We start from the raw sequence: 15022 nt of genomic DNA, 5'->3' as shown, positions 1-15022 counted from the left end.
GTTCTGTGGCTTAGAAAGGAATTTCCTACAGGCTGGACTAACCATTAAAAATGTCTCTACCTTCAGGAGTCCCCGGCGTGCAGTGGAGCCCCGCTGGGGGAAATGTCAGCTTGGACCATGGGCGCCCGCGGTCTGGACAAGCGAGGAAGTTTCTTTAAGGTAAAAGGAAGCCTTGATTGGGATCTCAAATCGTCAGCTTGCTGCCTTAGCCTGGGAGCTGCGGTGCTCCGTGGAGCTGCTGAGGGAAGTCTGCTCTCTCAGCCAGCGGCGGCTAAGGGAGCTTGCCTGAGCCCGGCCGCTGATTGTTACCAGGGCTTATAACAGGTTGCGGGGTCTGTGATTTAGTGCTTTCATGCAGGCACGGGACTTGGGCACGGAGACGGGCCGTGCTGCGCAAGACGGATGAGGCTGTCTTTATCTGAGAGCTGCTCAGTTTGTCCTTTTCCAGCTGCAGGGTTTTATGGTGGACGCTGGACTTTCCTTTCCAGTGAATCAGTGCTGTCGTCCATGTGTTCTCTCCTTGGCTTGTTTGTATGAATCACTGAAGGGCTCCAAAATAAAAACAAAAACAAAAACAGCTTCCTGGGCCTCACCTTAGAATGATGAAATATTATTTTCTGGAATATTTTATCAAACATCCCCAAAGGCTTCTTATGATAACGAGAAAGCACGATTACAACTGTCTAACTCTTCTGTGTTCATGTTGATGTTAATGGGACTAAATTACCTTGCGAGCTTAATGAGATAAGATTTTAAATGGGTGTTTTATGTACTCTGTGTGTGTGTATTTAATGAAGACTTGGTGGTCGCTTCTAATTTACACTTGGGAATCAATTCCCCTCTTGTGGCTTTTTGCTTTGTTTCCTTTCATTCGCCCTCGAATTAAGGCATCCTCAGTATAGAAAATTTTGAAAATACAGAATTATGTTTAAAAAGGTAGAAAAATGGAAGTAAAATATGCACTTGAAATCTGTCATAGGCAGGTGTTCCAACACCAGGTCTTGTCCCCAGAGGAGGAAGATGGAGGAGATTTTATTACTGAGGACAAGTGACTATGTTTAACAATTAACTAACCTTTATGGGATGGAAGTATCTATTAACATTTATTTGTATGTTTCCTGTTTCCAAGAGACCAAAACTGATATATTGTGTCAACTGTTGACTCTACAAAAAAAGTCCATCAGAAGAACCTGCTGATAAAGCAGAGTTCATGAGATTTACTGAAATAAGGAAGAACATCACCAGGACACAGTCTTATTCATGCCTAAGCCACGGGAGATTAAGAGGCAGATTTATAGGATTCCGGGATCTAGGTCCAAGTCCTTCAAGCTGCATTTTTCAAGGTGGAGAACTAATTTGATTTCGGTGACGTCTATGCCACAATAGCTTGGGATTGGTGGATACAGCAAGACTAGGATATTGAAGTGGCTCTTGACAAGTAAACCCTTGTTTGATAAGTGAGCTGTTTTCCCAGGTGAACAAAATTGTTTGCCAGGACAAATTATTGTGTAGACATTTCCTGCAGCAAACAGTGAAGTTATTTATTGGTTTACAGCCTTAATTTTCTGGGCAAGAAGATCCTGGAAGAAAGAGTTAAGTTATGTTGACACAGATGGTCTCAATTATCAATCCTAATCGTTAAGCTTTGCAGACAATCTCAATTCTCAAATGATTTACTCAGTTTTGATCAAACCTGTATAACCTCCACCCACAGGAGGCAGATGAGAGCAAGGAGCTCCTCAAGTCCCCTGTAGATCAAGAGTTAAGCCCACCAGATTGCCCGATTGTCATCCTCCAGGTTGCATCTGATGCTGAGATATTTATTTTCCCCTGTTAAGAGGGATGATCCAAAACCTCTCCTTAACCCAAAGCACTGTCTAGATCAGCCTAAATATTGACTAGTCCATAATTACCACCTTATGATGGTCAGGAAGCACAGTGGAGCTGTATCTTACATAGCAGTTAAATTTTAAAGTCAAGGCAAAAGAAGAAAATGGAGGCCTGCCACGGTGGTTCACGCCTATAATCCCAGCACTTTGGGAGGCCGAGGTGGGCGGATCACTTGAGGTCAGGAGCTTGAGACTAGCCTGGCCAACATGGCGAAACCCTGTCTCTACCAAAAATACAAAACTTAGCAGGGTGTGGTGGCCTGCACCTGTAATCCCAGCTACTTAGGAGGCTGAGGCAGGAGAATCGTTTGAACCTGGGAGGCGGAGGTTGCAGTGAGCCAAGATCACACCACTGCACTCCAGCCTGGGCAACAGAGCAAGACTCCATCTATAAACAAACAAACAAAAAGGGCCGGGTGCGGTGGCTCACGCCTATAATCCCAGCACTTTGGGAGGCCAAGGCGGGAGGATCACGAGGTCAGGAGATTGAGACCATCCTGGCTAACACGGTGAAACCTCATCTCTACTAAAAATACAAAAAATTAGCCAGGCGTGGTGGCGGGCGCCTGTAGTCCCAGCTACTCGGGAGGCTGAGGCAGGAGAATGGCGTGAACCCGGAAGGCGGAGCTTGCAGTGAGGTGAGATTGCACCCCTGCACTCCAGCCTGTGTGACAAAGCGAGACTCCATCTCAAAAAAAAAAAAAGAAGAAGAAGAAGAAGAAAATGGAGTACAAAGTTGCCTTTGAACATTTCTTAGGAAGGTGCCCTGTGGAGCCCAATATACCACCTATCATCAAGTCCACTGTGGCCAGTTTTTCCTGCAGTTCTAAGAAAATCACATTTGTTTTTATTTGAATTTCCAGTGGGACAGCAGTTAAGTCATTGACTTGTATTTCTGGGCTACGCTGTAGGAAAGAACCAATCAGGTGAGAAGTGAGAGTCCTGCCTGACCCCGCCAAGGGTGAGACCTGTCACGTAACCTCTCCTAGGTCAAATCCCCGTGCAAATATTGGCAAAGGCGCCTGCACTATTTAACTTGTCTGTAATTTTGTGTTTTTGGCAGAGTTTAAATTTTTTAATTTATTTAAGTCAGATGCTCCATGTAAATGATATAGTTACTTTATACTTCTTTCTTTCCTATTTCTTTCTTGGAACTCCCGGGCTCAAGCAGTCCTTCCACCCTGGCCTCCCAAAGTGCTGGGATTATAGGTGTGAGCCACCACACGCACCTCCTTCCTCTTCCTTCTAGACGTGGTTATTCTTTGCTGTGACTATTCCATAATTAGTCACCAGCATTCACATGTAATTATCTGTGAGAAGTAAACTGCCCTTTGGATATTCAGTGCTGACTCTTTGCACGTTCATTTGTAACAAGCTGGAGGGGAGTTCAGTGCTGAGATGGGTTGTCACCCAGTGGGCACCTTCTGGGACCCACTGGCCCTGCTCTGACTCACCATGCTTTATTTCAGTTCTCACCTGTTAAGCACCCATGAGCAGCCAAGCTTTGTACGTGGCCAGGGAGAGAAAAAGCAGAAGCCGCCCCTAACCTCAAGGAGCTTTCAGTCTGGTAGCAAATAAAGATATTAATCAAATCATCACAGCAGCAGACACATAATTATCAATCGTTTTTTAAAAATGCTTCATGGGAGATGTAAAAGGAGTGCTGAGAGTATATAACTAATCTGGGGTTGCCGAGAAATCTTTCCTGAGGGAGCGGCCTTTGAGTTGAGAGCTGAGGCTGACATTATACCATTTAGGAAGGTGGTTGGAGCTAAGGTTTGGAGTGACTCTTGATGCTACTACAACGCACTTCTCAGCAGACACCAGTGATGCCCTACAACTGAAGAGGATGCTTTCATAAAGCGTGAGGTTTCCTGGTCACATTCTTGGCTCACAGCTGAATTCCACATGACTATTATACCTCTCTTGGCTATTAGTGCTCATGTGACTTTGTGTAAAGCACAGATAATTGGAAGGCAACCATTGGACCTCTTTTTCATCATTGTCCTCCCCATCCAGTTTGTGTTTCTAAACCAGAGTTGCTAACCACTAGTAGCGAGCCTTGATTTGTGGTTTCCCATCTGTCCTGGCTCATGGACATGACTCAGATAGGCTGGAGGACGTGAAGTGTGTGGATAACACACAGATTATGTGAGCATTCTGGGATCACTGAGATGCCCCGTAGTTACTGTGGAATCGCATCACGGAAGTTCCAGCCACATCCATCCTATGCAGATCAACCCATTTTCCAGTCACTCACAGCACCATTGTTAATTTTCCACAACCCTCTGGGAAAAATAGTATCTTCCTGCTCCACAAAACACATGGCATGGCTGGGTGCTGTGGCTCACGCCTGTAAATTGTAGCACTTTGGGAGGCCGAGGCGGGCAGATCACTTGAGGTCAGGAGTTTGAGACCAGCTGGACAACATGGTGAAACCCTGTCTCTACTAAAAATATAAAAATTAGCCAGGCGTGGTGATGGGCACCTGTAATCCCAGCTACTCAGGAGGCTGAGGCAGGAGAATGGCTTGAACCCAGGAGATGGAGGTTGCACTGAGCCAAGATGGTGCCACCGCACTCCAGCCTGGCCAACAGAGCAAGACTGTGTCTCAAAAAACAACAGAAACAACAACAAAACACATGGTAGGGGAGAAGGGGTAACACCCTGGACATGGTAGCCAAAGTGACCTGCTTTTAAGTAATAAATGTAAACACCTACTGCTATCAGATTTCAAAGGTGTATTGAATGAAAGAGTTTAAGAAAGATGTCATCTAGGCTGGGAAAGCTATTGGTAGTCTTGAATTAGGGGCACAGATGCTCAAAGTTATCTTTGATCCCCCCTTTCCCTGAATCCCATAGCTTCCCCCAAGCCACCCCACTCCCCTTACCATCCAGGCTCCCAATGCTGGCAAATCCTCCTCTTTAATTTTTTTTTTTATAAATAACTTCTCTATTTAAAAAAATAGAGATGGGTTCTCTGTGTTGCCCAGGCTGGTCTCAAACTCCTAGCTTCAAGCAATCATCCTGCCTTGGCCTCCCAAAGCCCTGGGATTACAGGCATGAGCCACCACCCCTGGCCCAAATCCTCTTCATTTCTCCAAAGTCCTTGCCTTTCTTTCCTGTCCTATGTCCACCTTTCCTGTCCTATATCCACCTTTCCTGTCCTATATCCTGTCCTTGCCCTTCTTTCCTGTCCTATATCCACTTGGCTATTAGTGCTCATGTGACTTTGTGTAAAGCATAAATAATTGGAAGGCAATCATTGGACTTCTTTTTCGTCATTATCCTCCCCATCCAGTTTGGGTTCTCATTCTTTCATTTGGTTCTCATTGTTCCATTGTGGGCATGATAAATGATGCCTGTAATCCACCCACACCAACACTGTACATGTTTCTACTGATCCATGTCACCTGCTTGAAGATCCTGGCTCCTTGCTGGCTCAGGACCAAGTCTGAACCCTTCACCTTGACATTCAAAGATTTTCAGGCTGTGCTTCCTCTTTCCCCGAACTCTTCCTCCACCGGTCCTGCCTCTGTAGCATCGTGAGTCTCTCCTGGGGTCCAAACCCACCAATCCCGGCCTCCAGCCTTGCTACCACCCCCCCTCCCTTACCACTTCCCACCATCAGCCTCCCAACCACCGTTCCAGGCTTTAGACCCACTTTATCCACTGACAACAGAGCTCACACGGGCTGAGCTGGTATCTTCCTTCAGTTTGGTCTGAAGATCAAACTGTGGGAGAAATGTTATGTATGAAGGTCTAGCTGTGGTCTCAATGCAGTGCCAGGAAATAAACTTCAAATTCATATATCTGCCATACGGGATTTGTTCTTTCCTTTTGTCCTCATGGCCCTGATCCTGAGAGGGATCCTCTTACAGCAAAGAATGGTGCCAGAAGAGAACCAGTGTGAACTGCCGGTCAACAGTTCTAGTTTCTTACCAGCATACCTTGGGGCTTCCTGAGCAAGCCTGCCCTCACCAGCCTCGAGTGTGTAGAGTACCCCCTTTCTAAGTGGCCGCCTTCTAACCTCCCTTGGCCTCTGGGACGGGGTGAGAGTTGTTCTTACTAGACCAAGAAGAAAATGTATTTTAGCTTACAGGGATCCTACTGTCCTGGGCCTCAAAACCATTCATACTGCAGAAGTGTCTCTGAACCTAGGTTCACAAACCAACTGGGGTCATTCAAGGGCCCAATGTGAGAGGCCCTCTTTGGTCATGTCTCACAGGTTGGATAAGAAGGTGCATCATGATTGTGTTTCAGAAACAGAAAACCTGTCATTATATTTCAGAGAATAACAGAAGAGCTCTCTGACACCACAAACACTAGAACTGCGACTAGCTTTGAAGAAAACACATTGCTGAAATCTGGCTATACCAAATAGATGGACCAGCGGGTGATGATTCACTGGACCTCAGATGAGTTCCCTTAACTATTGGTCTCTTCTTGGCATTTGAAAAAGTATTCAATTTTCAAAAATTCTGCCTGCCAAGCAAAATTTTTCAATCATCCAGAACTGATACAACTGCACATCTCAGGCCTCCGGGATTCCCAGCAATGGAGTTTTCAGATTTTTTATTTCCAGATAAGTGGAAATTCATTCATCTGCATGCACAATAACAGTGTACTATGGACAGAGATTGCAGAGGCATGAAAAATAATGGATAGAATCAAAAACCACATTTTAGTAATTTCTTTCTTTCTTTTGCTTTCTTTTTTCTTTTTTTTTTTTTTTTTTTTTTTTTGAGATAAAGTCTTGCTCTGTTGCCCAGGATGGAGTGCAATCACATGATCTCGACTCATTGCAGCCTCCGGTTCCCAGGTTCAAGCGATTCTCCTGCCTCAGCCTCCTGAGTGACTGGGATCACAGGCATGCGCCACCACAACCAGCTAATTTTTTGTAATTTTAATGGGGACGGGGTTTCTTCATGTTGGCCAGACTGGCCTCTAACTCCTGCTAGTCAGTAATTTCATTGAGCAAATCCTTACATGGGTCTCTGGATGCTCAAAAGCCATAGAGATGAATGTTGCCCCTTGGCCTTCCAGCAGATCCCCTGGACTGTGAGTAGACACAGTGTCACCTGCCCACTGTCCAGTGAGTCCACATCCCCACAGTGTATCAGCCCACAGGTCTCTCAGCACCTTGCAGTGGAAACAGCAGGGCGAGGAGAGATTTAGTCACAGCGATTGGCACAGTGACAATTTACTCGTAATGGTATTGCAAAGCGTGCCTCACACCTGTATGTGGATATGTCTTTTGTTTTCCATAAATAAATTCTTCAAAGACACTGACACCTACAGCACCGCTGTCCCATAGAAAACAATGTAAGCCACAGATGTAATTTTAAGCATTCTAGTTGTCACATTTTAAACTTTAAAAGGAAAACAAGTAGAATTAATTTTAATAATATATTTTATTTGACCTAGTATATCTAAAATATCATGTCAACAAATGATAGATATAAAAAAGTATGAATCAGCTATTTTACATTCTTTTTTTTACCACTTTTATATTGACAAAATTGGTATGTATTTATTTTGTACATGTTATTTGAAAACATGTATTATTGCATGTCTTTGAAACCGTGTGTATTTTACACTCAGCATGTCTCAATTCAGACCAACTACATTTTGTTGTTGTTGTTGTTGTTGCTGTTATTATTTTTGAGACAGAGTCTCTCTCTGTCGCCCAGACTGGAGTGCAGTGGCACAATCTCTGCTCACTACAACCTCTGCCTCCTGGGTTCAAGTGATTCTCCTGCCTCAGCCTCCTGAGTAGCTGGGATTACAGATGAACTGCCACCACGCCCGGCTAACTTGTTTTGTATTTTTAGTAGAGACGGGATTCCACCATGTTGGCAGGCTGCTCTTTAATTCCTGACCTCAAGTGGTCTTCCTGCCTCAGCCTCCCAAAGTGCTGGGATTCCAGGTGTGAGTCGTCGCACCCAGCCAGACCAGCTACACTTTTAAGTGCTCAGTATCCACATGTGGCCGGCAGCCACCAGACTGGACAGCAAAGGTTTAGCTGGTCTAAATCCCTTCCTTTTACAGATGGGGAAACTGAGGTCCAGTTTAGGATACAGCAGAGATGGGAGTCAGACCTGGTCTGACCTGCCCTGTGGCTTCCTGGCCCCACATGACCTCCTGCACTGGTTCTTCTGTGACTGTCTTCCCCCTTAACCAGCTCCCTCTCCCAGAAAACTCCTTCTGAAGAGGTCATAGGAATGGTGGTTTCTCTCTGCAGGAGCTGTTGGCTTTTTTTTTTTTTTGAGTTGGAATCTCACTCTGTTGCCCAGAGTGGTATGAACATAGCTCACTGCAGCCTGGAACTCCTGGGCTGAAGCTGACTTCCCCCATCAGCCTCCCAAGTAGCCCGGACTACAGGTGCGTACCACCATAACTGGCAACTTTTATTTTAGTTTTTATAAACACAGGGTCTCACATTTTTGCCCAGTCTGGTCTTGAACTCTTGGGCTCAAGTGACCCTCGTTCTTCAGCCTCTCAAAGTGCTGGGATTACAGGCATGAGCTTCGGTGCCCAGCCTGTTGGCTATTTTTGGATGCACACACATGCCTCTCACCAATTATTCCAAACATTTCCAGGACTCAAGTGAGTGCCCCAAGGCATGACTTTCTAGGAATGCTATGAGCTTATTGAACAGAAATTCCTCTTCATGTTTTCAAAAAGCAATGGGTTTCATGGTTTCATAAATGGTTTTTCCAGTATATTGTGGCCATTCATTTCTGATGCTAACAGCGTATGTTGTTCCAACACATGCTCATCTTCACCAGGGGACTTCGTTGTTTAAAATCAGGAGTGAAGTAGATTGCCCGAGTTCCCCTCAATGACATATTTCTCTAGGCTTCCTTGTAGCTCCAAGTTTCATAATTAGAAGGATACCAAGAAGGAAAATGTAGTTTTGAAGGACTATGTGTCAATGTAAAATTTTCAAAAAGTTAAAATATGACTCTTGTACAATATAGAATGAACACCTGCCAAAGCTTTATCTCACCCATTTATGAGGAAGCCAGTAAATAGTAAAGCTGGTTCAAAAAATGCTTTGACAAGTGATGTATTTGTAGTCAACTTAGAAAGGCAGTCTGTGATAAGTTTGCTGAGTTAAAATCAAAACTGTTAACATCCTACAAGGCAGTAAAACTAACCTTTAGTGTTCTCCCTTCAGAACAGAAATCTGCAGGCTGGTATATAACCTCACTATGTCTGACCTTTTCATTAATAGCACATAAATCAAACACAGATACATTCCTCTAGACAATTAACTAATCCGTAGATAAACTTGTTAAATCATGTGCCAGCATGGCAATGAAAGGACAAACTCAACTAAACAAAAAGGCCCTTTCATCTAGAAGTTTTTAAATCCTCTAATAAACAACTCTGGGGTGAAAGCAGAAATACAAACTGGAATTATGGGAAAAAAGATACAAAATGATAATCAGAACACTACCTATCAGAATCAATGGTATACATTTAAAGCAGCAATCAGAGGAAAATTCATAGCACTAAACACTTTTTATCAGAAAAAACATGCCCCACCTTTTTAAATCTATTTCAAGTCTTAGTGTTTCTTTTTTTTTTTTTTTTTTTGAGACTGAGTCTTGCTCTGTCGCCCAGGCTGGAGTGCAGTGGCCGGATCTCAGCTCACTGCAAGCTCCGCCTCCCGGGTTCACGCCATTCTCCTGCCTCAGCCTCCCGAGTAGCTGGGACTACAGGCGCCCGCCACCTCGCCCGGCTAGTTTTTTGTATTTTTTAGTAGAGACGGGGTTTCACCGTGTCAGCCAGGATGGTCTCAATCTCCTGACCTCGTGATCCGCCCGTCTCGACCTCCCAAAGTGCTGGGATTACAGGCTTGAGCCACCGCGCCCGGCCTTAGTGTTTCTTAATAATTACTGTTGAAATGGTTTATTCCCAGCTACTTCTATTATGCCTCTTCTTTCCTTGTTCCCAAATATCCCCAACCAAGGATTTTTGCCTTAAAAAATCAAATGTCTTCAATGAGGTTGAAGAACTGTGAGAAAGCTGGTTCAATGTTTATTGACTTAAATACTGGTAGAGGATTCCTGGGCTCTTTTTCATGGTGTAAAATCCTTACATTGATGTTCTGGGTGTTGCTTTAATCCCTGAACTCAGATGTGTACATATATATGTCCACTGATCTGAGGTGAATTGAATGGAGAATAATTTCCCAGCATAACAATCTTTCAAATGTCTTTATGGTGATATGTAGAAAACCATTTCCACAACATAATCTGAACCTATACTATCTCTTGCTGTGTAACTAATTACCTCAAATCTTAGTGACTTCAAACAGCAAACATTCATACCTCACAGTTTCTGTGGGTCAGAGATCTGAATGCAGTTTAGCTGAGAGCCTCAAGCTCAAGGTCACTATGAGATTTGGGAGGAGTTGGTGGCCAGGGTCATGGTCTCATCTGAAGGCTTGACTGGTGAGGAATCCACTTACAAACTAACTTGGCAGGTCTCGGTCCATTGTCACATGGTTCTCTCCACAGGGGTAACCTCAGGACATGGCAGATGACTTCCTCACAGGGCAAATTAAACAGGAGAGAGCAAGAGAGACGGAAGTCACAGTCTTTTTATAACCTACTCTTGAAGTGGTACCCCATCACTTCTGCTATATTCTATTCATTAGAAGCCAGTCAATAAGTCTAGCCTCAGGAGCAATTACTCAGATGTGTGAATATCAGGCTGTGGCTTACACTGGGAATATCTTAGAGAGCACAACATAGAAAAACAGCTCCATCACAAACTCAACAACCTGCAGGGCCAAATAGAAAAAAAACGAGTGAGTGGGCCTGGTGTCAGACAGGTGGGATTGGTGGGGACTGTAACAAAACTGGAGCATACAAGTCTTTTCTAGAAGGAGAAACTGTTTACTCAGTTCCAACCAATTCTTGTCATGCAAGAATGAATGTGGGTTTTTCGGTTTTTCCAAGTGAGGCCAGAAATCTAGATTTTCACGTAAAATAATCCCAATTTAAAAACTATTCTGACTCGGCATCATGGCTCATGCCTGTAATCCCAGCACTTTGGGAGACTGAGGCTGGCAGATCACTTGAGGTCAGGAGTTCAAGAGCAGCCTGGCCAACATGGTGAAATCCTGACTCTACAAAAAATACAAAAATTAGTCAGGCATGGTGGCGCACACTTGTAGTCCTAGTTACTCAGGAGGCAAGGCAGGAGAATCACTTGAACCCAGGAGACAGAGGTTGCAGTGAGCCGAGATTGTGCCACTGCACTCCAACCTGGGCAACAGAGAGAGACTCTGTCTCAAAAATAAAAACCATTCTAAAGTCAGGTGCAGTGGCTCATACCTGTAATCCCAGCACTTTGGGAAGTCAAGGTGGGAGGATCACTTAAGCCCAGGAATTAGAGACCACCCTGGTCAACATGGGAAGACCCTATCTCTACTAAATTTAAAAAAAAAAGAAAAAGAAAAAACAAAAACAACAACAACAAAAGTAAGGCCGGGTGTGGTGGCTCACGCCTGTAAGCCCAGCGCTTTGGAAGGCCGAGGCAGGCGGATCACCTGAGGTGGGGAGTTCCAGACCAGCCTGACCAACATGGATAAACCTCATCTCTACTAAAAGTGTAAAATTAGCCGGGCATGGTGGCACATGCCTGTAATCCCAGCTACTTGGGAGGCTGAGGCAGGAGAATCGCTTGAACCCAGGAGGTGGAGGTTGCAGTGAGTGGAGATCACACCATTGTACTCTGGCTTGGGCAACAAAAGCTCTGTCTCAAAAAAAAAAAAAAGAAATGCACTTCTTGGATTCCGCCCCAGACCTAAAGAATCAGAAACTGCAGGATGGGGCCCCAGCTCTCTCCTGGTGATTCTGATGCTCACCCAGGTGGGAGAACCACTGCTCCAGACCCTATATTTCAATGAGTAAATGGGACTATACAAAAAACACAGAAACGTCTTCATTCTCAACCTGGCTTCATGTCCTTCTCTGGAAAAGGGAATGATACCACCTTACCAGCTGGATTGTAACTATCTGTTGGTTCAGATACAGTATTTTGATGATTTCAATCAATAACTCTGCAAGCCTTGGTGTTATTACCGTCGTCTTTTTCTGTCTGCTTTCCCCCACTCCCGTCCCCACATTTTATTTGCTTTCACAAAAGCATCTGCACACAGATACACGGGTGGAGATCCTCAGAGGCAGGGTGACTCAGCCAAACAGAACCCTGCAACATGCGCTGGCAAAAGTGTCCCACCCAGTGTCAAACACCCGACTTTGTCATTTATCCATGGGTGCTAGCACAATCAGTGCGCTAAGATTCAGGGGTGACTCTTCCCCCCACCAACTAAATCCTGGGGAAAATGAACACTCAAACTCCATTGTTGGTATACACTGCCATTAGCCAAAGGAACAAATGATCAAATGGAAAAAACAGACACTTTGTTGTTTGACATTTAGGTAAAATCAACTATTTTGGTGCCAGTCCCTAGGCACAGCCCAGCCTTCTTCCTTATTCAATTACTTTGTAATATTTATGTTTAATCTAATAAACAGGTCAGACGCGGTGGCCCAAGCCTGTAATCCCAGCTCTTTGGGAGGCCAAGGCGGGCGGATCACTTGAGGTCAGGAGACCAGCCTGGCCAACATGGTGAAACCCGGTCTCTACTAAAGATACAAAAATTAGCTGGGTGTGGTGCAGGCACCTGTAATCCCAGCTGTTCAGGAGGCTGTGGCAGGAGAATCACTTGAACCTGAGAGGTGGAGGTTGTGATGAGCCAAGACTGCACCACTGCACTCCAGCCTGGGCGACAGAACGAGACTCCATCTCACAAAAAAAAAAAAAAAAAGAAAGAAAGAAACCGAACTAACGCTGTTCCAGGCATTGTTCTAAACACTTTAAAATCATTAACTTATTTAATCCTCACAATATTATTATCCCCCTTTTGCAGTTAAGAAAACTGATGCATGAAGAACTTGCCCAGGGTCACACAGTTTGTGAAGTATGTGGTGGCTCCATGGAGACTGTGTGTAAACTTGGGAGGAATTTCATAGAGACAGGACCCAGCACTCATTGGACTCCTCCGACTCTACTTGGGGCCTTGAGACGCTGACTCTGTGCCTCAGCTGGCTCAGAAATTAGACACAGACAGTCTCTCCTCCCACCACCTTCCAGGAAGTGGTCCCTGGGCTGGATGCCAGTGAGCTGAGCCTCTCTGAATTTTCCCACTGCACCTGTCCCTCACCTCTGTCCTTTGCTGGCCACCCACCACTAACCCTTTTCGATGGCCATCTCTGAGTTTCCTATAGCAAAAAGTGGGGATGATTCTTCTCAAAGGCCACCAGGAAGACATCCTTCCTCAAAGTTAGGTTTACGAGCTTGTGCAGACAGAATGCCCACTAGCAGAGGCATAGGAGGTTCTCAGTCGGAGGGAGCTGGGGGAGCTCATTAAAGGTTTCTGTTTGCGCTGGATAATTATAAGGAAGGTGGGGTTGCAGATCTAGCAAATAAAATATACAGGACACCAGCGAAACTTGAATTCCAGATATGGCATGAGCATATCCTATGCATTATTTAGCACATACTTATACTCAAAAACTTTATTCATTGTTTATCTAAAATTTAAATTTAATTTAGCATCCTGTATTTTCTTGGGGAACTCTAAAGGAGGGCTAGGATGTTATCAGGAATGAGGGTAATTTGTTGCTAAAGGTAGCCAGATAATGGTCTTTATCTGGAAGGGGAGGAAATAAAGGGAGCTTGAGGTTTCGTTGGTGAAGGACCAGCCAGCACGCATGTGTGTCGAAAGAGGGGGCCATTTCATCGTTTTTGTGGTTTCAGCATCCTGGTTTCCGTTCTGTCATTTCAGACCTGTTCCCTAGTGGCCTTGAATAATTGGTGTTTATATTCTGTGTGTGTTGTTTATGTTCTGTTGGGAGCATGCCAGGGGCATTTCTCCCTTTCTCGTTCCACTTCCAGATTCTAGGCTTGTTTCGGGGTTTCAAAAAGACGCAGGTCACTTGGGGTTCTGTTCCGGTACAGCTGGTTCCATCTTGACCAGTGGTTCTCTGGAAATATTTTTGGCTGCCACCACTGGGGTGGGGGTGCTACTGGTCTCAGTAGGCAGAGGACAGAGATGCTGCCAAACTTCCTCCAATGACCAGGGCAGCCCCCACAACAAAGAATTATCTAGCCCCAAATTCTAACAAGGCTGAGGTTGAGAAATCCTGGTCTGTACTGTAAATTAGGAAATAACATTTTTATTTTGAGGTTTCTCTAACTATCTCTGAATCAGGCTTTCCAGAAGTAAAGGAAAGGAAAGGAAAGCAAGAAGACTGTGATCATGTATTTAGCACCCAGTGTCCTGCATGCTCCTTGAGGACAGAGAGAGTGTCTTACTGAATTTGTATTACCTGGGCTGAGCTCAATACCTGGCCGGTAATTGCAGGTGTTCAATAAATATGCTGGATGGGCCGGGCGCTGTGGCTCACGCCTGTAATTCCAGCACTTTAGGAGGCCAAGGCAGGTAGATCACTTGAGGTCAGGAGTTTGAGACCAGCCTGGTCAACATGATGAAACCTCATCTCTACTAAAAATACAAAAATTAGCCAGGTGTGGTGGCGCATGCCTGTAATCCCAGCTACTCGGGAGGCTGAGGCAGGAGAATTGCTTAAACCCAGCAGGTGGAGGTTGCGGTGAGCCGAGGTTATGTCCTTGTACTCCAGCCTGGGTGACAGAATGAGACTCCATCTCTCTCTCCCTCTCTCTCTCTCTCTCTCTCTATGTACATATATATATTTGCTGGATGAATAAAAAATGTGTAGTACACATCTGTATGCACTGCCTGTATATGGTTCATTTATTCAGCCAGTATTGATTCCACACCTACAATGGTGAGGCCAGCCCTGGGCACTGGGTATGTGGTGCTGGGGGAAGCAAATCAGAACTGGAGAAACTTGAACTTGAAGGATGGGGATGAGGGACAGGGCTACCTGCATGGGGGGTGGGGAAAGTCTTCCTGAAAAGGTGACTTTAAGCTGAACTGTGCAGGAGAGAAAGAGACGAGAGGCAGAGCATTCCTGGATAAGGAAACCACATGTTTAAAGGCCTGGAGTGACATCTGAGGCTCT

At 45.0% G+C, this 15022-nt stretch overlaps 1 protein-coding gene across 7 annotated transcripts in view; it reads left to right on the top strand.

Annotated features, from left to right (window-relative positions):
- The window catches only part of RIN2 (Ras and Rab interactor 2), a 252800-nt gene that overhangs the window by 136914 nt on the left and 100864 nt on the right, over positions 1-15022 (top strand). For all 7 annotated transcript variants that reach the window (XM_017945051.3, XM_017945049.3, XM_017945050.3 and 4 more), the window contains one exon: positions 67-159. In XM_017945051.3, the coding sequence (XP_017800540.1) occupies positions 103-159 (57 nt within the window). In that variant the 5' untranslated portion in view covers positions 67-102. The remainder of the gene's footprint in view (positions 1-66; positions 160-15022) is intronic.

Source organism: Papio anubis, chromosome 16 (assembly GCF_008728515.1).
Source record: "Papio anubis isolate 15944 chromosome 16, Panubis1.0, whole genome shotgun sequence".
NCBI lineage: Eukaryota > Metazoa > Chordata > Mammalia > Primates > Cercopithecidae > Papio > Papio anubis.
Note: the sequence above shows the minus strand (reverse complement) of the source record. Positions and strands in the feature narration are given on the sequence as shown.